The sequence below is a fragment of the Oncorhynchus clarkii genome, chromosome 16 (genome assembly GCF_045791955.1).
Source record: "Oncorhynchus clarkii lewisi isolate Uvic-CL-2024 chromosome 16, UVic_Ocla_1.0, whole genome shotgun sequence".
NCBI lineage: Eukaryota > Metazoa > Chordata > Actinopteri > Salmoniformes > Salmonidae > Oncorhynchus > Oncorhynchus clarkii.
Window position 1 is genome coordinate 66,135,864 of NC_092162.1, and position 27,815 is coordinate 66,163,678.

Here is a 27,815-nt window from a genome sequence, read left to right on the forward strand (position 1 = left end):
CCCTCTCTCCTCTCTACATATCTCTCTCTCCCTCCCTCCCTCCTTCGCCGTATCTCTCTCTTCTGCTCTCCTCTCCTCTGCTTTCCTCTCATCTCCTCTAATCCCTGTATCTCTCTCTTCTGCTCTCCTCTCCTCTGCTTTCCTCTCCTCTCCTCTAATCCCTGTATCTCTCTCTCCTCTCCTCCCTGTAACTCTCCTCTCTCTCTCCTCTCTCTCCTCTCCTCCCTGTATCTCTCCTTTCCTCTCCTCTCCTCCCTGTTTCCCTTTCCTTTCCTCTCCTCTCCTCCCTGTATCCCTCTCCTCTCCTCTCTCTCATCTCCTAACCTCTCTCCCTCTCTCTCCTCTCTGTATCTCACCTTCCCTCTTATCTCCTCCCTGTTTCCCTCTCCTTTCCTCTCCTCCCTGTATCCCTCTCCTCTCCTCTCCGTATCTCTCTCTCTCTCTCTCTCTCTCTCTCTCTCTCTCTCTCTCTCTCTCTCTCTCTCTCTCTCTCTCTCTCTCTCTTTTCCCCCTCTCTCTCTCTCTTTTCTCTCTCCCCCTCTCTCTCTATCTTTCCACTCTCTCCCCCCTCCCTCTCTCTTTCCCCTCTCTCCATCTTTTCTCTCTCCCCCCCTCTCTCTCTCTTTTCTCTCTGGTTATTTTCCCTCTCCCCCTCTCCCCCTCTCTCTCTGTCTCTTCTCTCCCCTCTCTCTTTCCCCTCTCCCCCCTCTCTCTTTTCTCTCTATCTGTTTCTTTTCCCTCTCCCCCTCTCTCTCTGTCTCTTCTCTCCCCTCTCTCTTTCCCCCCTCTCTCTCTCTCTTTTTTCTCTCTCTCTGTTTCTTTTCCCTCATCCCCTCTCTCTCTCTCTTCTCTCCCCCTCTCTTTCCCCTCTCTCTCTCTCTTCTCTCTCTCTGTTTCTTTTCCCTCTCCCCTCTCTCTCTCTCTCTCTCTCTTCTCTCTCTTTCCCCTCTCTCCGTCTCTTCTCTCCCCTCTCTCTTTCCCCCCTCTCTCTCTCTCTCTCTCTCTCTTTTCTCTCTCTCTGTTTATTTTCCCTCTCCCCCTCTCTCTCTCTGTCTCTTCTCTCCCCTCTCTCTTTCCCCTCTCTCCCCATGCATGAGCTGTTGCTTGGCTCCTTGGCTCCCTGTGCTGCACATTCTCTCTCTGTGCTGCACGTTCTCTCTCTGTGCTGCACGTTCTCCCTCTGTGCTGCACGTTCTCTCTCTGTGATGCACGTTCTCTCTCTGTGATGCACGTTCTCTCTCTGTGATGCACGTTCTCTCTCTGTGATGCACGTTCTCTCTCTGTGATGCACGTTCTCTCTCTGTGATGCACGTTCTCTCTCTGTGATGCACGTTCTCTTTCTGTGATGCACGTTCTCTCTCTGTGATGCACGTTCTCTCTCTGTGATGCACGTTCTCTCTCTGTGATGCACGTTCTCTCTCTGTGATGCACGTTCTCTCTCTGTGATGCACGTTCTCTCCCTGTGCTGCACGTTCTCTCTCTGTGTTGCACGTTCTCTCTCTGTGATGCACGTTCTCTCTCTGTGATGCACGTTCTCTCTCTGTGATGCACGTTCTCTCTCTGTGATGCACGTTCTCTCTCTGTGATGCACGTTCTCTCCCTGTGCCGCACGTTCTCTCTCTGTGTTGCACGTTCTCTCTCTGTGATGCACGTTCTCTCTCTGTGATGCACGTTCTCTTTCTGTGATGCACGTTCTCTCTCTGTGATGCACGTTCTCTCTCTGTGATGCACGTTCTCTCTCTGTGATGCACGTTCTCTCTCTGTGATGCACGTTCTCTCTCTGTGATGCACGTTCTCTCTCTGTGATGCACGTTCGCTCTCTCGCAGAAATCAGTAAATAAATCCCATTTCTATTTTATTGCCACAACAGAACCTCCACCACTCTGAAAAGACCTGAGATGCATTGTAATCTGCGGCTAAAACAGACACAAGACAAACACATACACAATCAAGCAGACACGCGCACACACACTGTGGAATATAAAAGCTGTCCTCCTCTAACCCCCCCCCCCCATCTCTCTCCTCTCCTGCTCTTCTAACTAACCCCCCCCCCATCTCTCTCCTCTCCTGCTCTTCTAACTAACCCCCCCCCCATCTCTCTCCTCTCCTGCTCTTCTAACTAACCCCCTCCCCCCCATCTCTCTCCTCTCCTGCTCTTCTAACGAACCCCCCCCCATCTCTCTCCTCTCCTGCTCTTCTAACTAACCCCCCCCATCTCTCTCCTCTCCTGCTCTTCTAACTAACCCCCCCCCCCCCCATCTCTCTCCTCTCCTGCTCTTCTAACTAACCCCCCCCTCCCATCTCTCTCCTCTCCTGCTCTTCTAACTAACCCCCCCCATCTCTCTCCTCTCCTGCTCTTCTAACTAACCCCCCCCCATCTCTCTCCTCTCCTGCTCTTCTAACTAACCCCCCCCCATCTCTCTCCTCTCCTGCTCTTCTAACTAACCCCCCCCCCATCTCTCTCCTCTCCTGCTCTTCTAACTAACCCCCCCCCCCATCTCTCTCCTCTCCTGCTCTTCTAACTACCCCCCCCCCCATCTCTCTCCTCTCCTGCTCTTCTAACTAACCCCCCCCCCATCTCTCTCCTCTCCTGCTCTTCTAACTAACCCCCCCCCCCATCTCTCTCCTCTCCTGCTCTTCTAACTAAACCCCCCCATCTCTCTCCTCTCCTGCTCTTCTAACTAACCCCCCCCCCATCTCTCTCCTCTCCTGCTCTTCTAACTAACCCCCCCCCCATCTCTCTCCTCTCCTGCTCTTCTAACTAACCCCCCCCCCCATCTCTCTCCTCTCCTGCTCTTCTAACTAAACCCCCCCATCTCTCTCCTCTCCTGCTCTTCTAACTAACCCCCCCCCATCTCTCTCCTCTCCTGCTCTTCTAACTACCCCCCCCCCCATCTCTCTCCTCTCCTGCTCTTCTAACTAACCCCCCCCCATCTCTCTCCTCTCCTGCTCTTCTAACTAACCCCCCCCCCCCATCTCTCTCCTCTCCTGCTCTTCTAACTAAACCCCCCCATCTCTCTCCTCTCCTGCTCTTCTAACTAACCCCCCCCCCATCTCTCTCCTCTCCTGCTCTTCTAACTAACCCCCCCCCCATCTCTCTCCTCTCCTGCTCTTCTAACTAACCCCCCCCCATCTCTCTCCTCTCCTGCTCTTCTAACTAACCCCCCCCCCCATCTCTCTCCTCTCCTGCTCTTCTAACTAACCCCCCCCATCTCTATCCTCTCCTGCTCTTCTAATCTATCCTGTGACATCATTTCCATGCTGAAGATGGTGTCAAAGGACCCTCGTCCACACGTCTCTTCCCCTGATTAGAGAGCCTTGTCATGGGGCCAGAGATGAGGGTCAGGACCTGGAGACGATCTAACAGCCCCACTACACACGGACCCTTTCCAGATGACATGAATACTGCTATCAGGGGACAGAGATGGTCACTGACACTCCAAGGGGCTGTTTCCGAAGGCCACAACCTTGGTAGAATGGGCATCTGGACTACACAACGAGGCCAGGGCAGGCACTTTATGGTCATGTTGGAAACAGAAAGGGTGGATGGAGAAAAGGAGGGAGAGGAAGAGAGAGAGAGAAAAGGAGGGAGAGGAAGAGAGAGAGAGAAAAGGATGGAGAGGAAGAGAGAGAGAAAAGGAGGGAGAGGAAGAGAGAGAGAAAAGGAGGGAGAGGAAGAGAGAGAGAAAAGGAGGGAGAGGAAGAGAGAGAAAATGAGGGAGAGGAAGAGAGAGAGAAGGAGGGAGAGGAAGAGAGAGAGAAGGAGCGAGAGGAAGAGAGAGAGAAGGAAGGAGAGGAAGAGAGAGAAAAGGAGGGAGAGGAACAGAGAGAAAAGGAGGGAGAGGAAGAGGATGCGAGAGAAGGAGGGGAAGGGTACGAAGTGCAGCCAGAGAAGCAGGATAGAGAGGTCAGAAGGGTTGATATGACATGATGAAGGACGGTGGAAGGCGATTGGCTCATGGACTTACTGTGTGTCTGTGTCCGAGGTGTGTAGTGGTTGAATGCAGCCTGACACTGAGCAACTACAAGCTCCATTTAACTCCTGGCCACGCTCAGCCTATCCCTTCCCACCTCCCAGCCAACCATCTCCCAGCCACCCTGCTCCCAGCCACCCTGCTCCCAGCCCCCCTGGCCCAGAGTCCCCAAGTCCACCTGCTCCCAGCCCACCTGGTCCCAGCCCACCTGCTCCCAGCACCCAGCCCACCAGCTCCCAGTCCACCTGCTCCCAGCCCACCAGCCACCCTGCTCCCAGCCCACCAGCTCCCAGTCCACCTGCTCCCAGCCACCCAGCTCACCTGCTCCCAGCCCCCCTGCTCCCAGCCCCCCAGTCCACCTGCTCCTAACCCCCCTGCTCCCAGCCCCCAGCTCCCAGCCCACCTGTTCCCAGCCCACCTGCTCCCAGCCACCCTGCTCCCAGCCCCCCAGTCCACCTGCTCCCAGCCCCCCTGCTCCCAGCCCACCTGGTCCCAGCCCCCCAGCTCCCAGCCCACCTGGTCCCAGCCCCCCTGCTCACAGCCTCCCAGCCCACCTGGTCCCAGCCCACCTGCTCCCAGCCTCCCAGCTCCCCTGCTCCCAGCCTGCCAGCCCACCTGGTCCCAGCCACCCTGCTCCCAGCCCACCTTGTCCCAGCCACCCTGCTCCCAGCTCCCAGCCCACCTGGTCCCAGCCCACCTGGTCCCAGCCACCCAGTCCACCTGCTCCCAGCCACCCTGCTCCCAGCCCAACTGCTCCCATTCCACCTGCTCCCAGCCACCCTGCTCCCAGCCACCCAGTCGACCTGCTCCCAGCCCACCTGTTCCCAGCCCACCTGGTCCCAGCCACCCTGCTCCCAGCCACCTTGCTCCCAGCCCCCCAGCTCCCAGCCCACCTGGTCCCAGCCCCCCTGGTCCCAGCCCCCCAGTCCACCTGCTCTCAGCCCCCCAGCTCCCAGCCCCCCAGCTCACCTGGTCCCAGCCACCCAGTCCACCTGCTCCCAGCCACCCTGCTCCCAGCCCAACTGCTCCCATTCCACCTGCTCCCAGCCACCCTGCTCCCAGCCACCCAGTCGACCTGCTCCCAGCCCACCTGTTCCCAGCCCACCTGGTCCCAGCCACCCTGCTCCCAGCCACCTTGCTCCCAGCCCCCCAGCTCCCAGCCCACCTGGTCCCAGCCCCCCTGGTCCCAGCCCCCCAGTCCACCTGCTCTCAGCCCCCCAGCTCCCAGCCCCCCAGCTCCCAGCCCACCATCTCCCAGCCCACCTGGTCCCAGCCCCCCAGCTCCCAGCCCACCTGGTCCCAGCCCCCCTGCTCCCAGCCCCCAGTCCACCTGCTCTCAGCGCCCCAGCTCCCAGCCCCCCTGGTCCCAGCCCCCCAGCTCCCAGCCCCCCTGCTCCCAGCCCCCCAGGTCCCAGCCCCCCTGCTCCCAGCCTCCCAGATCCCAGCCCACCTTGTCCCAGCCACCCTGCTCCCAGCTCCCAGCCCACCTGGTCCCAGCCCACCTGCTCCCAGCCACCCTGCTCCCAGCCCACCTGTTCCCAGCCACCCTGCTCCCAGCTCCCCAGTCCACCTGCTCCCAGCCCCCCAGCTCCCAGCCCACCTGTTCCCAGCCCACCTGGTCCCAGCCACCCTGCTCCCAGCCCCCAGTCCACCTGCTCCCAGCCACCTTGCTCCCAGCCCCCCAGCTCCCAGCCCACCTGGTCCCAGCCCCCCAGTCCACCTGCTCTCAGCCCCCCAGCTCCCAGCCCCCCAGCTCCCAGCCCACCATCTCCCAGCCCACCTGGTCCCAGCCCCCCAGCTCCCAGCCCACCTGGTCCCAGCCCCCCTGCTCCCAGCCCCCCAGTCCACCTGCTCTCAGCGCCCCAGCTCCCAGCCCACCTGGTCCCAGCCCCCCAGCTCCCAGCCCCCCTGCTCCCAGCCCCCCAGGTCCCAGCCCCCCTGCTCCCAGCCTCCCAGATCCCAGCCCACCTTGTCCCAGCCACCCTGCTCCCAGCTCCCAGCCCACCTGGTCCCAGCCCACCTGCTCCCAGTCACCCTGCTCCCAGCCCACCTGTTCCCAGCCACCCTGCTCCCAGCTCCCCAGTCCACCTGCTCCCAGCCCCCCAGCTCCCAGCCCACCTGGTCCCAGCCCCCCAGCTCCCAGCCCACCTGGTCCCAGCCCCTCAGCTCCCAGCCCACCTGGTCCCAGCTCCCAGCCCCCCTGGCCCAGAGCCCCCAAGTCCACCTGCACCCAGTCCCCCTGGTCCCAGCCACCCTGCTCCCAGCCCCCCTGTCCACCTGCTCCCAGCTCCCCAGCTCCCAGTCCACCTGCTCCCAGCCACCCAGCTCACCTGCTCCCAGCCCACCTGGTCCCAGCCCACCTGCTCCCAGCACCCAGCCCACCAGCTCCCAGTCCACCTGCTCCCAGCCCACCAGCCACCCTGCTCCCAGCCCACCAGCTCCCAGCCACCCAGCTCACCTGCTCCCAGCCCCCCTGCTCCCAGCCCCCCAGTCCACCTGCTCCTAACCCCCCTGCTCCCAGCCCCCAGCTCCCAGCCCACCTGTTCCCAGCCCACCTGCTCCCAGCCACCCTGTTCCCAGCCCCCCAGTCCACCTGCTCCCAGCCCCCCTGCTCCCAGCCCACCTGGTCCCAGCCCCCCAGCTCCCAGCCCACCATCTCCCAGCCCATCTGGTCCCAGCCCCCCAGCTCCCAGCCACCCAGCCCCCCAGTCCACCTGCTCCCAGCCACCCAGTCCACCTGCTCCTAACCAACCTGCTCCCAGCCCTCCAGCTCCCAGCCACCCTGCTCCCAGCCCCCCAGTCCACCTGCTCCCAGCCCCCCTGCTCCCAGCCCCCCAGTCCACCTGCTCTCAGCCACCCTGCTCCCAGCCCCCCAGCTCCCAGCCCACCTGGTCCCAGCACCCCAGCTACCAGCCCACCTGGTCGCAACCCCCCAGTTCACCAGCCACCCTGCTCCCAGCCCCCCAGCTCCCAGCCCCCCAGTTCCCAGCCCCCCTGCTCCCAGCCCCCCTGCTCCCAGCCCCCCAGTCCACCTGCTCTCAGCCCCCCTGCTCCCAGCCCCCCAGCTCCAAGCCCACCTGGTCCCAGCCCCCCAGCTCCCAGCCCCCCTGCTCCCAGGTCCCAGCCACCTGGTCCCAGCCCCCCAGCTCCCAGCCCCCCTGCTCACAGCCTCCCAGCCCACCTGGTCCCAGCCCCCCTGCTCCCAGCCTCCCAGCTCCCCTGCTCCCAGCCCACCTGGTCCCAGCCACCCTGCTCCCAGCCACCCTGCTCCCAGCCCACCTTGTCCCAGCCACCCTGCTCCCAGCCCACCTGCTCCCAGCCACCCTGCTCCCAGCCCAAATGCTCCCAGCCCACTTGCTCCCGGCCACCCTGCTCCCAGCCACCCAGTCCACCTGCTCCCAGCCCACCTGGTCCCAGCCCCCTGCTCCCAGCCTCCCAGCCCCCCTGCTCCCAGCCCCCCAGTCCACCTGCTCTCAGCCCCCCAGCTCCCAGCCCACCTGGTCCCAGCCCCCCAGCTCCCAGCCCCCCTGCTCCCAGCCCCCCAGGTCCCAGCCAACCTGGTCCCAGCCCCCCTGCTCCCAGCCTCCCAGCTCCCAGCCCACCTTGTCCAAGCCACCCTGCTCCCAGCCCACCTGCTCCCAGCCCACCTGCTCCCAGCCACCCAGTCCACCTGCTCCCAGCCACCCTGCTCCCAGCCACCCAGTCCACCTGCTCTCAGCCACCCTGCTCCCAGCCCACCTGTTCCCAGCCACCCTGCACCCAGCCCCCCAGTCCACCTGCTCCCAGCTCCCCAGCTCCCAGCCCACCTGGTCCCAGCACCCCAGCTCCCAGCCCACCTGGTCCCAGCCCCTCAGCTCCCAGCCCACCTGGTCCCAGCCCCTCAGCTCCCAGCCCACCTGGTCCCAGCTCCCAGCCCCCCTGGCCCAGAGCCCCCGTCCACCTGCACCCAGTCCCCCTGGTCCCAGCCCCCCTGCTCCCAGCCCCCCTGCTCCCAGCTCCCCAGGTCCCAGCCCCCCTGGTCCCAGCCCCCCTGCTCCCAGCCCCCCTGCTCCCAGCCCACCTGCTCCCAGCCCCCCAGCTCACCTGGTCCCAGCCACCCTGCTCCCAGCCCACCTTGTCCCAGCTCCCAGCCCCCCTGGCCCAGAGTCCCCAAGTCCATCTGCTCCCAGCCCCCCTGGCCCAGAGCCCCCAAGTCCACCTGCTCCCAGTCCCCCTGGTCCCAGCCCCCCTGGCCCAGAGCCCCCAAGTCCACCTGCTCCCAGCCCACCTGGTCCCAGCCCCCCTGGCCCAGAGCCCCCAGGTCCACCTGCTCCCAGCCCACCCTGCTCCTAGACCCCCAGTCCACCTGCTCCCAGCCCCCCTGGAACCAACCTTGAAACCAAACCATGCACCAGATTAAACAGAGTTCTGCTTCATAAAACAGCAACGATTCAGAACTCTTTGTTTCTCCTAAAACAAGATGCTCTTTTTGGGTTCTAAATAAAAACCTGTTGCTGTTTCAGATGTTTTCTGCCGTGCTTGGCAGGCGCCATGGCGATGTTATACGACTGCTGATTGGCCGGTTATCTCAGCCGTCCAATGAGAGGGCCAGGGCTGCAGTGTGCCAGTTCTACACTCATCGGAGAGGACGGGGGCTGAGTTCAACCAAGGCCGGGATTCAATGTTCCCTCTACAGTGAAAAGCAGACTGATAACGTCAGACCAAATCCCAAACTACATTGTGAAACAGGACACATGGGGAAATTTAGCTCATAAAATCATGACTTAATTCTCTCTCTCTCTCTCTCCTCTTCTCCCTCATCCTCCTCTGGTTCTCAGATGAGTCTCACAGGCAGCTAAATTCATTTAGAACAAATAGATTTTTATGAAATGGTTCAATCCTCTGCTGAAGAAAAGTCTTCAGCCGACCACAATGGCTTTCATAAACACGTGTTCAGTAACAGGCTGTAAAGTTTGATATGTGGATTACTATAAATGTATGCTCTGACGGAGTCACACTGTTTTATTAGGGATGAGGATTACCCTTTGGGTTTGTCTCCTGAAGATCCTCCCTTTCTCTCCTCATCTACCCTTCTCCATCTATCTCTCTGTTTAGGTCCCTGTCTCACCCTATTCCTCCTCTTCTCCTGACAGGAAATCTCCTCAAAATGATGGTCCCCGGGTGTACAATCTACTAAGGCACTCACTGGTTTACACACAGTGGATATGTTAGAGTGGCTACATAGTGGAGCCTTCCTCCACTTAAAACATTTAGAAACGCACACACACACACACCCACACACAGACACACCCACACACAGACACACCCACACACACAGACACATCCACACACACAGACACATCCACACACACAGACACACCCACACACAGACACACCCACACACACCCACACACAGACACACCCACACACAGACACACAGACACACCCACACACAGACACACCCACCCAGCCAAACACTCCCGCCCTCCCACCATCCTCCCACCCACTCCCTTCCTCCCACCCTCCCTCACACCCTCCCTCCCACCCACCCACCCAGCCACAGCCTCCCTCCATCCCACCCACCCACCCACAGACTCCCTCCCTCGCTCCCATTCACCCAGCCAAACCCTCCCTCTTCTGCTGACTGTATATCTCAGGTGGACAGAGATGAAATGTCAGCTCTACAGTAGATTTACACGGATCACACTGTGCTTGCTGTGTAAGAGCATAAGAACTGAATGAAGTCACAGACACTGCTGTACAAATACACCATGTGCTCAAACTTGACAAGAAGGAACACAAAGGCCAAATGTTGCAACTATTGGCTTGGAACAGACACACACACAGGAACACAGACAGACACACACACAGACACGTAGACACACACACACAGACACGTAGACACACACACACACACACACAGACGCAGACACGCAGACACACACACAGACGCAGACACACACACACAGACACACACACAGACACACACACACACACACGCAGACGCAGACGCAGACACACACACACACAGACACACACACAGACACACACACACACACGCAGACACACACACGCAGACACAGACACACACACGCAGACACAAACACACACGCAGACACAAACACACACACACACACAGACAGACGCAGACACGCAGACACACACACAGACGCAGACACGCAGACACACACACAGACACACACACACACAGACACACACGCAGACAGACACACACACACATGCAGACACGCAGACACACACACATGCAGACACACACACAGATACACACACACACGCAGACACACACGCAGACACGCAGACAAAAGCAGACACACGCAGACACACGCAGACACAGACACACATACGCAGACACACACACACGCACACATGCATGCAGACACACAGAGAGAATGAGTGTATCTCAGCCTGTCATGGGGATGTCATGAAGCATGTGTGCAGCCTGTCATGAAGAGATCAGACACTTCAGTAGCGCTCTGGGAGCAAAGAGCTTTGGACCATGGAAGAAAAAAATTACCCGAACGCCTCTCCTCCTGACATGTCTAGACCCGAACGCCTCACCTCCTGACATGTCTAGACCTGAACGCCTCACCGCCTGACATTTCTAGACCCAAACTTCTCTCCTCCTGACATGTCTAGACCCGAACGGCTGGCCGACCGCCTCTCCTCCTGATACATGTCTAGACCCGAACGCCTCACCGCCTGACATTTCTAGACCCAAACTTCTCTCCTCCTGACATGTCTAGACCCGAACGCCTCTCCTCCTGACATGTCTAGACCCGAACGCCTCACCGCCTGACATTTCTAGACCCAAACTTCTCTCCTCCTGACATTTCTAGACCCAAACTTCTCTCCTCCTGACATTTCTAGACCCAAACTTCTCTCCTCCTGACATTTCTAGACCCGAACGCCTCTCCTCCTGACATTTCTAGACCCGAACGCCTCTCCTCCTGACATTTCTAGACCCGAACGCCTCTCCTCCTGACATTTCTAGACCCGAACGCCTCTCCTCCTGACATTTCTAGACCCGAGAGGCTGGCCGACCACCTCTCGTCCTGACATGTCTAGACCCGAACGCCTCTCCTCCTGACATTTCTAGACCCGAACGCCTCTCCTCCTGACATGTCTAGACCCGAACGCCTCTCCTCCTGACATTTCTAGACCTGAACTTCTCTCCTCCTGACATTTCTAGACCCAAACTTCTCTCCTCCTGACATGTCTAGACCCGAACGGCTGGCCGACCGCCTCTCCTCCTGACATGTCTAGACCCAAACTCCTCTCCTCCTGACATGTCTAGACCTGAACGCCTCACCGCCTGACATTTCTAGACCCGAACGCCTCTCCTCCTGACATGTCTAGACCCGAACTTCTCTCCTCCTAACATGTCTAGACCCGAACTTCTCTCCTCCTGACATGTCTAGACCCGAACGCCTCTCCTCCTGACATGTCTAGACCGGAGCAGCTGGCCGACCGCCTCTCCTCCTGACATGTCTAGACCCGAACGCCTCTCCTCCTGACATGTCTAGACCCGAACGCCTCTCCTCCTGACATGTCTAGACCTGAGCGGCTGGCCGAACGGCTCTTCCTCTGACATGTCTATAAGTAATGTGTGAGCTCCGAGGAAGCAAAGTCATCACTTTTAAATAATAGTGTCCCTTTACCACACAACACAGCCAAGATGATTGTTCTTGCTTACTATTAGGCGTTGTCCTTGCAGCCAACCGCACTATCAATAACTACTCAGACCCAAAACAAGCTTTTTATTTGGGCTGATAGGAACGGTAGCTGGAGAGGACGACAGGCATTTTGTGAAATATCTAGTGGTAAATTAAGAAGGCTACTTCGTTGCATGGCTATTAGAGAATAATGTGTTCTTTATTACTCTGAGATGGAGGGGGACAGTGAAAGGAGAGATGGAGGGAAGACAGTGAAAGGAGAGATGGAGGGGGACAGTGAAAGGACAGATGGAGGGAAGACGGTGAAAGGAGAGATGGAGGGAAGACAGTGAAAGGAGAGATGGAGGGGGACAGTGAAAGGAGAGATGGAGGGGGTACAGTGAAAGGAGAGATGGATTGTGGACAGTGAAAGGAAAGATGGAGTGGGGACAGTGAAAGGAGAGATGGAGGGGGACAGTGAAAGGAGAGATGGAGGGGGACAGTGAAATGAGAGATGGAGGGGGGACAGTGAAAGGAGAGATGGAGGGGGGACAGTGAAAGGAGAGATGGAGGGGGACAGTGAAAGGAGAGATGGAGGGGGACAGTGAAAGGAAAGATTGAGTGGGGACAGTGAAAGGAGAGATGGAGGGGGACAGTGAAAGGAGAGATGGAGGGGGGACAGTGAAAGGAGAGATGGAGGGGGGACAGTGAAAGGAGAGATGGAGGGGGACAGTGAAAGGAGAGATGGAGGGAAGACAGTGAAAGGAGAGATGGAGGGGGACAGTGAAAGGAGAGATGGAGGGGGTACAGTGAAAGGAGAGATGGATTGTGGACAGTGAAAGGAAAGATGGAGTGGGGACAGTGAAAGGAGAGATGGAGGGGGACAGTGAAAGGAGAGATGGAGGGGGACAGTGAAATGAGAGATGGAGGGGGGACAGTGAAAGGAGAGATGGAGGGGGGACAGTGAAAGGAGAGATGGAGGGGGACAGTGAAAGGAGAGATGGAGGGGGACAGTGAAAGGAGAGATGGAGGGGGACAGTGAAAGGAAAGATTGAGTGGGGACAGTGAAATGAGAGATGGAGGGGGACAGTGAAAGGAGAGATGGAGGGGGGACAGTGAAAGGAGAGATGGAGGGAGACAGTGAAAGGAGAGATGGAGGGGGACAGTGAAAGGAGAGATGGAGGGGGACAGTGAAAGGAGAGATGGAGGGGGACAGTGAAAGGAAAGCAGGTAATGGAACACAGCATGGTAATCTGCTTCACATCCACTTTAAAACATGTCTGATGGGTTCCACATCATGAAATAAGACTGGGATGGAGAGAAACAGATGGGGATAGAGCGGAGAAAGAGGAGAGGATAGAGAGGAGAGAGAGGAGGGATTAGAGAGGAGAAAGAGGAGTAAATAGAGAGGAGAAAGAGGAGAGGATAGAGAGGAGAAAGAGGAGAGGATAGAGAGGAGAAAGTGGAGGGGATATAGAGGAGAAAGTGGAGAGTGTAGAGAGGATAGAGAGTAGAAAGAGGAGAGGATAGAGAGGAGACAGAGGAGGGGATAGGAAGAAAGTGAAGGGGACAGAGATGAGAAAGAGGAGGGGATAGAGAGGAGACAGAGGAGGGGATAGAGAGAAAGAGGAGGGGACAGAGGAGAAAGAGGAGAGGATAGAGAGGAGAAAGATGAGGATAGAGAGGAGAAAGAGGAGGAGATAGAGGAGAAAGAGGAGGAGATAGAGAGGAGAAAGAGGAGAGGATAAAGATGAGAAAGAGTAGAGGATAGAGAGGAGAAAGAGGAGAGGATATAGAGGAGAGGATATAGAGGAGAAAGAGGTGAGTGTAGAGAGGAGAAAGAGGAGAGGATAGAGAGGAGAAAGAGGAGAGGATATAGAGGAGAAAGAGGAGAGGGTGGAGAGGAGGAAGAGGAGAGGGTAGAGAGGAGGAAGAGGAGAGGATATAGAGGAGAAAGAGGAGGGGATTGAGAGAAAGAGGAGGGGATTGAGAGTAAGAGGAGGGAATAGAGAGGAGCAAGTGGAGGGGATGGAGAGGAGAAAGAAGAGGGGATAGAGAAGAGAAAGAGGAGAGGAGAAAGAGGAGAGGATAGAGAGGAGAAAGAGGAGAGGATAGAGAGGAGAAAGAGTAGGAGATAGAGAGAAAGAGGAGGGAATAGAGAGGAGAAAGAGGAGGGGATAGAGAGGAGAAAGAGGAGGCGATAGAGAGAAAGAGGAGGGAATAGAGAGGAGAAAGTGGAGGGTATAGAGAGGAAAAAGAGGAGGGGATAGAGAGAAAGAAGAGGGGATAGAGAGAAAGACGAGGGGATAGAGAGAGAAAGACGAGGGGATAGAGAGAGAAAGACGAGGGGATAGAGAGAGAAAGACGAGGGGATAGAGAGGAGAAAGAGGAGGGGTCGATAGAGAGGAGAAAGAGGAGGAGGTAGAGAGAAGAAAGATGAAGGGATATAGAGGAGAAAGAGAATAGGATAGAGGAGAAATAGGATGGGATAGAGAGAAAGAGGAGGGGATAGAGAGGAGAAAGTAGAGGGGATAGAGAGGAGAAAGTAGAGGGGTTCATGCTCTGCTCTCCTCAATCAAAGCCAGGCCTCAGATCCAAGGTAAAAATAGTCACAGGTCAATGGAAGACAAAGGACAGAGCAGAGAAATGGAAAAAGAAAGAGCAGGGGAAATAGGAAAACAAAGAGAGAGAAGAGAGAGAGGAACACGGGCAGGTTTATTATTCTGGTACAGTACTGTATTGTATTGGAGTGAGAGACCCTCTGGGACTACGAGGGCTGTGTCTGTCTGTCAGGGACAGTAGAGCCAGGGGCTGACTGGTGAGAACACAACACAAATGTGCATGTACACAACACACACACACAACACACACACACACACACACTTCACCCAGTCAAATCTAATCAAAGCTTATTTGTCAAGTGCGCCGAATACAACAGGTATTCATAATCGTAAACCTTACAGTGAACTGCTTACTTACAGGCTCTAACCAGTGGTGCCAAAAGGTGTTAGGTGAACAATAGGTAAGTAAAGAAATAAAACAACCGTAAAAAGACAGGCTATATACAGTAGTGAGGCTACATACAGACACCGGTTAGTCAGGCTGAGTAAGGTAGTATGTACATGTAGATATGGTTAAAGTGACTATGCGTATATGATGAACAGAGAGTAGCAGTAGCGTAAAAGAGGGGTTGGTGGGTGGCGGGACACAATGCAGATAGCCCGGTTAGCCAGTGTGCGGGAGCACTGATTGGTCGGACCAATTGAGGTAGTATGTACATAAATGTATAGTTAAAGTGACTAAAGTGACTCTTGATTATGTTAATCCTGAGGGGGAATAGGCTTTGTTGTGCCCTCTTCACGACTGTCTTGGTGTGTTGGGGCCATTCTAGTTTGTTGTTGATGTGGACACCGAGGAACTTGAAGCTCTCAACCTGCTCCACTACAGCCCCGCCGATGAGAATGGGGACGTGCTCAGCCCTCCTTTTCAGCTCCTTCTTCTGGGCCCATTCTACACTACAGACACCCCAGAGAGAGGATAATGACTTCAGACACCCCAGAGAGAGGATAGGGGCTACAGACACCTCAGAGAGAAGATAGGGGCTACAGACACCCCAGAGAGAGGATAGGGGCTACAGACACCTCAGAGAGAGGATAGGGGCTACAGACACCCCAGAGAGAGGATAATGACTCCAGACACCCCAGACAGAGGATAATGACGCCAGACACCCCAGAGAGAAGATAATGACTACAGACACCCCAGAAAGAGGATAATGAATCCAGACACCCCAGAGAGAGGATAGGGGCTACAGACACCCCAGAGAGAGGATAATGACTCCAGACACCCCAGACAGAGGATAATGACTACAGACACACCAGAGAGAGGATAGGGGCCACAGACACCCCAGAGAGAGGATAGGGGCTACAGACACCTCAGAGAGAGGATAGGGGCTACAGACACCCCAGAGAGAGGATAATGACTAAAGACACCATAGGAAGGATAATGAATCCAGACACCCCAGAGAGAGGATAATAACTACAGACACCCCAGAGAGAGGATAATGACTACAGACACCAGAGGGAGGATAGAAGGAATAATCCTTGCTGTATCATAACTAAAACATAGTCTGTTTTGCCATGCACGGTAGTTGAACATGCATCACAACAGACAAATGGCTCAATGACAAACATCATTAGTCTGATAATAGACTGGGGTTCACCATTACAGATTTTACCGTTGTATTGCATTGTTGCAGAGTTGGAAAAGTATACTCTACTGCATTAGCTCTAAAGGGTTCTGTGCTCATGTCTGTGGCACACAGAGCTTCTATCTCCTCTCCTCTCCTCTCCTCTCCTCTCCTCTCCTCTCCTCTCCACTTTTCTGAGATGCAGTCCTTCATACCACTGCCCCATTCGGTAGCGCTACTTAACTTTCCCCGACAGTTAATTTGGCCTAAGCCTGTTTTACATTCAGTAATTAACAAGAGCAAGTCTGCTTCTCTCCACGAAAAAGCTATTAGGTATAAAAAAAAAAAGTATCAAAATAAATGTCGCTTATCGCTTTTCCTGAGATTTCACGTGAAGTGGAACAGCGAGGAGGCTATAGCGCACGGGAACAGCTGGCCGAGAAAGGCTAGAGAGGAGTAGCCGTAGTAACAAGCTAAATATTAGATTGATATCGGATATCATTCATTGGCTAAACAGTATTGGCTATGAATATTTACCTGTCAAAGTGAAATGGCAGATCTGTGCCTTCCTCCTGGCTGCGTACCTCCTGGCTGCGTTCCTCCTGGCTGCGTTCCTCCTGGCTGCGTTCCTCCTGGCTGCGTTCCTCCTTGGCTGCGTTCCTCCTGGCTGCGTTCTGCAGCGCCGCACACCGAACATGCAAAGGTCCACTATTGATTAGGCCTACGTTTTTAGACAAGAAAATGTTTCTACCTGGGCTACAACAACACAAAGCAATGAGGAATGTATTATTGTCTAGGGCTGTAAACTGCAGTGATGTCAAGGGTCATTTGAAAACCGCTCAAACGATCTGTTTTGAACGCGTACAGACTAGGTCTCATGAGGCAACCATTTGGAATAGTCATGGGTCTATTGTCGACAGTTTCCAAGGTCCAGAAAGGCACATTAGCAGGCCAGTCATAGTGTGTATTTTGTCAGAATGTATCGGCGTTAACAGATAGGCCTACCATCGGGAAATAGGACCTTCTCATGCTCTGTTTGTGGTGGATCATCATTCTCCCAAGTCGTCCTATAATTAAAGTGGTCACCCATCTATATGCTCACACGTGACCAGTTATCCAGGCGAGATTACAGTGTGCTCTGCCTTGTCTCCACTCCAATCAGCATCGCACACCTACAACCAAGAACACTTGTACAGAACACGTTTTTGATTGGTTGTCAATGTTTTATAGTGGGAGGGACAGGGAAAACTTCGCTCTGAAAGTGATACAGATAATAGCTCTCGTTATCCACTCTTTTTGTAGTTATCAGTTAACGATTCAAATATATTGGTTCAGAATTAGACAAAAGCAATCCAAAACTATGCTCGATGTCTTCAGAGCTTTACTCACTTTTGCTATTCAAATATTTCCATCTTGTAACTTCAGGACAGATTTTCTTCACCTTCCAGGAAAAGTGTTTAATTACAGAAAGATTTTCTAGTACGTGATTTAGTTCGACCACCATAACACAGTGGAGGAGGATCGAAATGAGACCGCAAGTTTCGTAACACTAACATGGCAGGTTTCCACGGAGGCGGTGTGCATGGATGTGTGAGCGTAAATGTGTAAAAACAGATCTGTAATTAAGCCATGTGAGATCGCGGGGATGGGCTTTTTCTTCCCCTTGAGGCGACACGCTTTATTGTGCTTTAAGTGGCTGTATAAATCTCCATGTAGAAACATATACATTAGTCATGTTATATTCGGGGATGGGACTTTTATGTTGTGTTTTTTTTTTTCTGAATAAAAACAATGCTCTGATGATATTAAACCGATTACTCATCGTCACCCTCTCTCGATAGAATGTTTAAAATATTTTGGGTAGTCGGTAATGTGTGGCCAAACCAAACGGAACTGTGATGTTGAACCGTTTCAGGGTAGTGGAATGTGTCAACAGTTCCAAGTTTCAATGTCACGCGCACAAGTACAGTGAAATGCCTTCTCTTGCCGGCTCTAAAACCAACAATGACAATGTCATTTGAAAAATTACACAAGGTACTAACAAAAACAGAAATAAAAATAAGAAAAACACAAGAAAGTAAGTAATCATACAATATACAGGGTTAGTACCATATTAACAATGTGCAGGGATACTGGAGTGATGGAGGTAGATATGTATAGGGGTAAGGAGACAGGGATACTGGAGTGATGGAGGTAGATATGTATAGGGGTAAGATTTTGGTTAATGGTCGATTAATTAGGGCCGATTTCGAGTTTTCATAACAGTCGGAAATCAGTATTTTTGGACACCGATTTGGGTGATTTTTTAGATTTATTTTTAATTTAAAAAATAATAATAATTTTACACCTTTATTTAATCTTTATTTAACTAGGCAAGTCAGTTAAGAACACATTCTTATTTTCAATGACGGCCTAAGAACAGTGGGTTAACTGCCTGTTCAGGGGCAGAACGACAGACTTTTACCTTGTCAGCTCGGGGATTCAATCTTGCAAATTTACAGTTAACTAGTCCAACGCTCTAATCACTATTTATGACTTCAAGCCTATCAACTCCCGAGATTAGGCTGGTGTAACCAATGTGAAATGGCTAGCTAGTTAGCGGGATGCACGCTAATATCGTTTCAAACGTCACTCGCTCTGAGACTTGGAGTAGTTGTTCCCCTTGCTCTGCATGCTTCGAGGGTGGCTATTGTCGATGTGTTCCTGGATCGAGCCCAGGTAGGAGCGAGGAGAGGGACGGAAGCTATACTGTTACACTGGCAATACTAAAGTGCCTATAAGAACATCCAATAGTCAAAGGTTAATGAAATACAAATGGTATAGAGAGAAATAGTCCTATAATTCCTATAATAACTACAACCTAAAACTTCTTACCTGGAAATATTGAAGACTCATTAAAAGGAACCACCAGCTTTCATATGTTCTCATGTTCTGAGCAAGGAACTGAAACGTTAGCTTTCTTACATGGCACATATTGCACTTTTACTTTCTTCTCCAACACTTTGTTTTTGCATTATTTAAACCAAATTGAACATGTTCCATTATTTATTTGAGGCTAAAATGATTTTATTGATTGATATTAAGTTAAAATAAGTGTTCATTCAGTATTGTTGTAATTGTCATTACTACAAATAAAATAAAAAAAATTGTCCGAGCAGGAGCAGCTCAAATATGATTGTGTGAGAGAATGTGTCCATAGTGCTGGTGTATGAGGAGTCAGCAGTGTTGCCATGGGGATGTTCTCAGGGGTAATGGATGAGGTCCTGTCTCCACAGCAGCCCCAGCGCTGTGCTACTACCATGACAAATTGAGCCTGGGTTAATAAGTCTGTATAGGTCCCTATTGTAACACAAGCAGTACATCAGGAGGGGTCAGCACTCTGCTCAGCCCCCCACCCCGCCGGCCCACTGAAATATACACAGGATAGCAGGACACTCCCTCTACCTACTCCCCTGTCACCGGATACTAGCCCAGCCCCATGTAATCAACTACCCTCTCTCCGCACCAGGCCGAGGCAGCCGTCCAGAGGACAGGGGAACATGGGTTGTCCAATTTCCTCCGCCATGCCCTGGGAGGGTCGAGAGAAAATAAGCATCATTGGGAAACAAACCAGAAAGGTCAGGTGAGTTGTTCATGTTGAAGATCCTTTTCATATTCTCAAACTGTAATTTTTTTAATTTTTTTTAAACTTTATTTAGGCAAGTCAGTTAAGAACAAATTCTTATTTTCAATGACGGCCTAGGAACAGTGGGTTAACTGCCTTGTTCAGGGGCAGAACGACAGATTTGTACCTTGTCAGCTCTGGGATTTGAACTTGCAACCTTCCGGTTACTAGTCCAACGCACTAACCACCACTAGGCTAACCTGCCGCCCCGATAATATGATCAAGGGTCCACTAAAAATTACCGCTAGATCATATCAATAATATACTGTCTGTGGACATACAGACTCACACACACACACAACACATCTCAGTTATTTTTAGGTGCAGACAGACTTCGAAGACATGCTCCAGGGAGGGAGTTTAATTTATGAATTCATTTATTCTAAGATTAACCACCAAAATAAATGAATGTTTGGATTAGTGAGCGGTGAAGAGGGAGATGTGACTCTGAAATAAACATTCAATTATTTTTCAACAGATCCTTGAATGAAACGTCACAGTGAGAGGACATGGTCCCATGGGCCAATCAGAACCCATGGTCCCCTGGGCCAATCAGAACCCATCCTCTAACAAATCCTCTCTTTGTGTGTTTCGGGGCCTTTGTGGAGGAATACCTTCTCCACTTTGGAAATAGTGTTTTTCAAACGGTGTCAGAACCCACTGGGTGTCAGCCATGTAGGACAGACTACAGAGAGACTACTAGCTTGTTCTTTGGGGTTTTAGGCTGGGTATCTGTAAATCACTTTGTGACAACTGCTGATGTAAAAAGGGCTTTATAAAATATACTGTGTTAGATTGATTGATTGATTGATTGACTAATATTGCACTTTCTGTTGACAGGCAGGTCTAGGATCAGTGTAGGTCAGGAGGCACGTGAGAAGAGAGGACATAAGTGATGTGACCAATTCCTCTTGATGTATCGTTCTGTGTTTCACAGCTGGTTGACTACATCATCACTCGACATTTATGTTTCAATACGTGAGTAACGGGTTGTGTTTAATGTATGAGAAAAAGGTTCAGACGCCCGGTCGGTGTCTATAACTTGCAACATTTGAAGTGCATCAGGACGGACCGAGCGAGCGCTTGCATATGAGATCAAACATTCTGTTGTGAATATTAAACAAGTGGCGTTCAGTCACTCGTCTCTCCTCGTTGTTTGAACAGCCAAACAATACATTTGCGTGGTAGTCCAACAACATAGCAGCCTTGGATCTGTACTGAGGATAACATTTTCCATATTTGTTTTACGTCAATCTGACATCTACAGCAAAATAAATAATTGTGTGTTTCCGCAGCTCAGACACAAGAGTTGCTGAGTTAACAATCTCCTGCAGTGAAAAGTCCATTCCAAAGCTACAGTAGGATGGCATGTGCTGATCCCTGTCATTTCTGAACCTAAGAAAACAATTGCATTTGTCAGAGCAGGTTGGCTAGTCTAGCTCTCAGAGAAAATAGCGTATGTGAGTAGCCTGGAGAGTGACTGCCTACATACCGAATGTCCCTATGGGACAAGCCATGGCAAAATAGTTCATCTCTCCAACAGAAAGGAAAACAAACCGAAAGGAAATGAAAGCGAATGATGAATTAGATGTTGGATTGGATGAGACGTTCCATTAGTGTTACCTGCTGAGTGGGCGTGATTTGTAGAGAAACTTTCCAGCTCTCTCATTGGACAACACCGGTAAGAACACAACAGAAGAAAAAACTATGGGAGTGAACAATGTGACAATGATCTGGCCTTCTCTTTTTCTTTCCTGTTTCTATCTCTTTATCTCTCTCTCTCTCTGTCTCCCACGCACCCTCACTCCACGTGTTCCCTTCCTCTCTCTTTAATGGAACACTCAAAGTTCCTCTGGCGTTTCCTCTAAAGAACTGACCTTTTACCAGTGGCAGTGACTAGAGCCGGGGGGGATCTAAACTGGGAATGTGATCTCTATCACAGGAATGTAGAGGAACGATCCAAACGCTCATGAAAGAGACTGGGGTGAGAGGAGAAGGGAAAGCATTAGAGAGAGAGATAGTTAGAGAGAGAGAGAGCATTATCAAAAATCTACAACCACCTAAAAGGAAGTGATTCCCAAACCTTCCATAACAAAGCCATTTCCTACAGAGAGATGAACCTGGAGAAGAGTCCCCTAAGCAAGCTGGTCCTGGGGCTGTGTTTACAAACACAAACAGACCCCACAAATAATCAGGACAGCAACACAAATTAGATGCTAAAAAATCATTAAAAAACGAAAAGAAAATGACTTGACACATTGGAAATAATTAACAAAAAAAATCAGAGCAGACTAGAATGCTATTTGGCCCTACACAGAGAGTACACAGCGGCGGAATACCTGACCACTGTGACTGACCCAAAATTAAGGAAAGCTTTGACTATGTCGACTCAGTGAGCATAGCCTTGCTATTGAGAAAGGCCGCCGTAGGCAGACATGGCTCTCAAAAGAAGACAGGCTATGTGCTCACTGCCCACAAAATGAGGTGGAAACTGAGCTGCACTTCCTAACCTCCTGCCCAATGTATGACCATATTAGAGAGACATATTTCCCTCAGATTACACAGATCCACAAAGAATTCGAAAACAAATCCAATTTTGAAAAACTCCCATATCTACTGGGTGAAATTCCACAGTGTGCCATCACAGCAGCAAGATTTGTGACCTGTTGCCACGAGAAAAAGGCAACCAGTGAAGAACAAACACCATTGTAAATACAACCCATATTTATGCTTATTTATTTTATCTTGTGTCCTTTAACCATTTGTACATTGTTAAAACACTGTATATATATATAATATGACATTTGTAATGTCTTTACTGTTTTGAAACTTCTGTATGTGTAATGTTTACTGTTAATTTTGATTGTTTTTCACTTTATATATTCACTTTATATATTATCTACCTCACTTGCTTTGGCAATGTTAACACGTGTCCCATGCCAATAAAGCCCTTGAATTGAATTGAATTGAGAGAGAGAGAGAGAGAGAGAGAGAGAGAGAGAGAGAGAGAGAGAGAGAGAGAGAGAGAGAGAGAGAGAGAGAGAGAGAGAGAGAGAGAGAGATGCAGAGAGAAAGAGAGACAGAGATACGGAGAGAGAGAGACAGAGAGACAGAAAGAGAGACAGAGAGACAGAAAGAGAGACAGAGAGTGAGAGAGAGAGAGCGAGAGAGAGAGAGAGAGAGCGAGAGAGAGAGGTGGAGAGACAGAGACAGAGAGAGACAGAGAGAGAGAGACAGAGACAGAGAGAGAGAGAGAGACACAGAGAGAGAGAGAGAGACAGAGACAGAGACAGAGACAGAGACAGAGAGAGAGACAGAGACAGAGAGACAGAGACAGAGAGAGACAGAGAGAGAGAGACAGAGAGAGAGATAGACAGAGACAGAGACAGAGACAGAGAGAGAGACAGAGAGAGAGAGAGACAGAGAGAGAGAGAAACAGAGAGAGAGAGACAGAGAGAGAGACAGAGAGAGAGACAGAGAGTTTTGAGTTTTAAATACTCTTTATTGGGTCTGGGGGCCCACCACACAATAAATACTCATACAAAACCACAGTTACACATCAATTAAAAACACAACTCCAATTCCTCCTCCACAGTAACAAAACACAACAGCCTCTGAATACCCCATATACTCAAAAACAGATCAATATTGTTGACAAGTTTATAATAGGCAAACTCAACCCTTAGTCTCGCTGCCAACATTCCCTCCAGCATTCCCACCACATCCACAGACCCCTGTCCCCGAATGCTGTTCTTTCGGGTCTTCCATATCGCTAATTTTGCTGCCCCTAACACAAAATTAAGCAACACAACTACACCCTTTTGACTGAACCTGTACTTTGGCCCAAATATATACAGTTGGGAAGAGAAAACCTCTCCCAACGTTGAGAACCAATCAGTGATCAGATCAATCATCCCAACCAACCTGGGACACAGTAAAAACAGATGTGCCAGAGATTCATCTTCAGCACAGAATGGACACCCCTCCCCAACAGTAGGGTCCAGGTGTACCAGATGCATGTTGGTGGCTATAGCTCCATGTATTATCCTCCATTGGAGGTCAGCTGTCCTCTTATCAATAGGCAGTTTATATAATGATCGCCAACAGCCTTTTGGAGAAGCACCTGGACCAAGCACATCCGCCCACCTCGTCGATTTTACCCCTTCCAGGGAAGAGGCATGGGACACCTTCACACATGTTCTGTACATAGCCTTCTTTCCCACCTCCTTGAACTCCCCCAGCTCCGGGGTATCGAAGGAAAGCAGCATCCCCGCGTCCTCCTCAAATGCCCCCATCGCAGCACTAACAATCAGTGCAGGGAACACATAATCCAGACCCTCCTTCCACCGATCAGAATTGGAAATGTCAGTCACATACTGCAGATGAAGCACTGGCAAGGAGTCGCAGACCTCATCGACGACCTTCCTCAGTAGGCGAGATGATCGGATCCCCGCTCTTTCTCTCAGCTCCTCCAATCTGCTCCTGCTCCGCATCAGATGACCCAGCTTGGTACACCCCACGCCTAATAGGCATGAACGTAGGCTAGCTGAACCCAGAACACGGGACTGGATGGCAGTGTTATGAAAAAGAGGCTCTTCAAAAAGCCACATCCCTGGTGGCGTGCCGGTCTTACGGGACTTGACAAAGACTCTCCAAGCCTGCATAACAGACTCATAAAATGGAGTCAGGCCAGTCAAATCACCCCCCTCCAGCTTTAAGAGGAAAAGATGTTTGTCTAAGCCCAAACAGCCCGCTCTCCTCATCAATATGTAGGCTGTTTCGACCCAGCTAGAACAGTCTCTGTACAACAATCTCTGGGCTGCTTGGAGCCGGAAAGCCGTGATCCTAGAGGAAATGTCCACCAGGCCTTGCCCACCCTCGTGCAGTGGCAGATACAGGGCTGCAGCTTTGATCCAGTGTTGTCCAGACCAGAAGAAATTGACAAGGGTCCTCTGAAGCTCTTGTATCAGACCCTTTGGTGGCTGTAAAATCATTAGTCTGTGCCACAGGGTAGAAGCAGCAAGATTATTAGCTACCAGGACCCGTCCCCTATAGGACAGCTGGGGCAACACCCATTTCCACCTTGACAGTCTGGCACACACTTTCTCCACTACACCCTCCCAGTTCTTTTTCTGAAAGATATCGGAGCCTAGAAAAACTCCCAAAGTCTTCATTCCATCTCTGCCCCACTGAAGCCCCCCTGGTAACCGTGGAGCGGACCCCATCTGAAGCTGACCTGCCCACAGCGCTTCACTCTTTCCCCAATTGACTCTAGCTGAGGAGGTCCCCTCATACACCTTTAAAGTGTTTGAGAGAACCTTAACATCCTCACCCCCTGTGATAAAAATGATCACGTCATCTGCATACGCAGACAGTGCTATCGTGGGACCCTTCATTACACCTGGCACAGAGAAACCAGTAAGCTTCGCTCTTAAAAAACAAAGCATTGGTTCAATCGCCAGACTATATAACTGCCCTGAAATTGGGCATCCCTGCCTGATGCCCCTTTCGACAGGGATGGGGCAACTCAAACCACCACCAACCTTCACCATACACGAGGCTCCAACATACAGTAAATTCACCCAAGACAGAAAAACATCCCCAAACCCAAAGGCTTTCATTGTTTTAAACAAGTACTGGTGGTCCACACGATCAAAAGCCTTCTCCTGATCCAACGAAAGTAAACCCACATTTACATCAGACAGTTTACAAATGTCTAAAACATCTCTTATCAGAAACAAGTTGTCAACAATAGAGCGATCAGGTACACAGTAGGACTGGTCCTTGTGGATCAACAATCCCAGATACTCTTTCAACCTGTTTGAGAGACATTTAGAAACAATTTTGTATTCTGCGCACAGCAAGGCAACAGGTCTCCAATTTTTTATGAGAGCCAAGTCCCCCTTTTTTGGCAACAGTGAAAGCACCGCATGTTGACAGGATACAGGAAGAGAACCCTCATGAAAAGATTCACACAGCACTTCATAAAAATCCTCCCCAATAGACCCCCAAAAGTGCTTATAAAACTCAGATGGTAAACCATCGATGCCAGGGGCTCGGCCTGTTGAGAGCTGCATAACTGCTGTAGACAGCTCTTGCAGTGTAATATCAGCGTCCAATGCGACTCTCTGCTCAGGTCCCAATTGAGGAAGACCGTGTAACAACTGTTCAGTACATAAAGAGTCACAATCCTCCGCCTTATAAAGGGATGAGTAAAAATCCACGGCATGTTGACGCATTTCAATATCATTCGTGGTCACCTTCCCATCAGGGAGACGAAGGCAGACTGAAGGCAGATCTGTTTGCGTTGAAATTTCGACTGTCCTAGGTTGAAAAAAAAAGCGCTAGGAGCATCCATATCCTTGAGGGAAGCGAAACGAGACCTAATCAAGGCACCCTTCACTCTTTCATGCAGAAACGACCTCAGTTCATGTCTCTTGTCCTGTAAGTTCATGACTAGTCCAGGGTCGTTCTGAGTGAGCAGCTTCAATTCAGTAGATTTGATGTCCTGTTCAAGGGCCTTGATAGTCTCTTTAACCTCAATTTGAGACAGAGCAGTATACTGTTGACAAAAAACTCGTATTTGGGCCTTCCCAACCTCCCACCATTGTCTCAAGGACTCAAAATTCCCTTTTATACCCCTCCATTTTTCCCAAAACAACAAAAACCTGTCACAAAACATGACATCATGTAACAATTTAACATTAAAATACCAGTAAGGCGATGACCGTCGTGGACAGGACAAGTGAATATCAACAGTAACAAAATGATGATCAGAGAAACCCACAGGAGTAATGGCACACTTTCCAACCCTACTACAGTAGTGATCAGATACATACAACCTGTCTAACCTTGCTGCACTGACACGACCTTCATTAATTTTTAGCCATGTGTACTGCCTAACTTTTGCATTCCTTACTCTCCACACATCAGAAAGCTCAAACTCAGTTAATAGGCCAGACAGGCAAGTGGCTGACCGCAGGTGAGGTTCTTCAGCGGTGCGATCAACAGTAAAATCCACTGTACAGTTCCAGTCACCCCCTAAAACCATACACCCCTCTTGGTCACACTGTCTTAAGGTTTCCTTTATTTGATCAAATATAGCAATACGCTCTGTACCCTCATTTGGAGCATAAACATTCAAAAAAACAAACAGAAACCCCATAACATCCACCTTGACCAATAAAACCCGACCCTTGACAATCTCTGTTGTCACCCCTAAGCCTGAGGAAAACAAGATTGCCACCCCAGCACTGAAATTAGTACCATGACTGAGTACATGCTGCCCCTCCCACCACATACCCCAGTCAACCTCATTTTCCTCATCACTATGTATCTCCTGTAGGAAAACTACATTAAGCCTTTTCTGTTTTATTACTTCTAATACCCAAACCCTCTTATTCCTGTCCCTTCCCCCATTAATATTGAGAGAACCTACCCTTAGTACCTCCATATAGAAAAGAGAAAAGAAAAGCAGAAGAAACCACAGAGAAACCAACGAGAAAAAAGACACCCTATGAAGCATGATCATCATCATTATTTTTCTTTCTTCTCTTAACCTGAACACGTTTCCCACCACCTTTTGCTGCTGCAACAGCAGTAATACATTTCCTCAAGCGAAACCGCTTCTTCTCACTCAATTGGTCTAACCCCACCGTCTTCTGTAACATCACAGCTGACCTCACAAACTTATCAACATCAAAATAATCTGCCAATTTGACAGATTTCCCAAAAGTCTGATCCAGAAACTCATTTACCTCCTCTAGATCATAAACTGAGTCCTCACCAGCAGCTGTCATATCTAAAGAGATATCCATATCATTCTCCTGATCCTCAGCTGAGACCACAGACAACTGACTCCCCTCTACCACATCCCTTTCAACACTCCCCACTTGCACCTCATCACTCGTACCAGGCATCTCCTCCACTACCTGGGAGACTAGCCCCACCTGAACATCACTACTCATAGTAGGCATCTTCTCCACTAACTGGGAGCCTAGCTCCACATGAACCTCAACACTCGTAGTGGGCATCTCCTCTACTACCTTGGAGCTTAGCTCCACATGAAAACCCTCATGTACCTCATTACTCGTAGTGGGCATCTCCTCCACTACCTGGGAGCCTAGCTCTACATGAACCCCAGCACTCGTAGTGGGCATCTCCTCCACTACCTGGGAGCCTAGCTCCACATGAAAACCCTCCTGAACCTCATTACTCGTAGTGGGCATCTCCTCCACTACCTGGGAGCCTAGCTCCACATGAATCCCCTCCTGTACCCCGTTACTCACAATGGGCATATCCTCCACTACCTGGGAGCCTAGCTCCACATGAACCCCCTC

General features: G+C 51.3%; 2 protein-coding genes across 2 annotated transcripts in view; one reads left to right on the plus strand and one right to left on the minus strand.

The window, feature by feature from the left end:
- The window catches only part of LOC139368932 (extracellular sulfatase Sulf-2-like), a 281,121-nt gene that overhangs the window by 196,358 nt on the left and 56,948 nt on the right, over positions 1 to 27,815 (minus strand). The gene's annotated exons all lie outside the window — the stretch shown is intronic.
- On the plus strand, positions 3,324 to 8,373 carry LOC139367374 (proline-rich protein 36-like). The gene is made up of 4 exons (XM_071105570.1): positions 3,324 to 3,341; positions 4,079 to 5,900; positions 5,953 to 7,676; positions 7,723 to 8,373. Exons 1-4 carry the CDS (start codon positions 3,324 to 3,326, stop codon positions 8,371 to 8,373), a joined length of 4,215 nt encoding a protein of 1,404 aa, XP_070961671.1.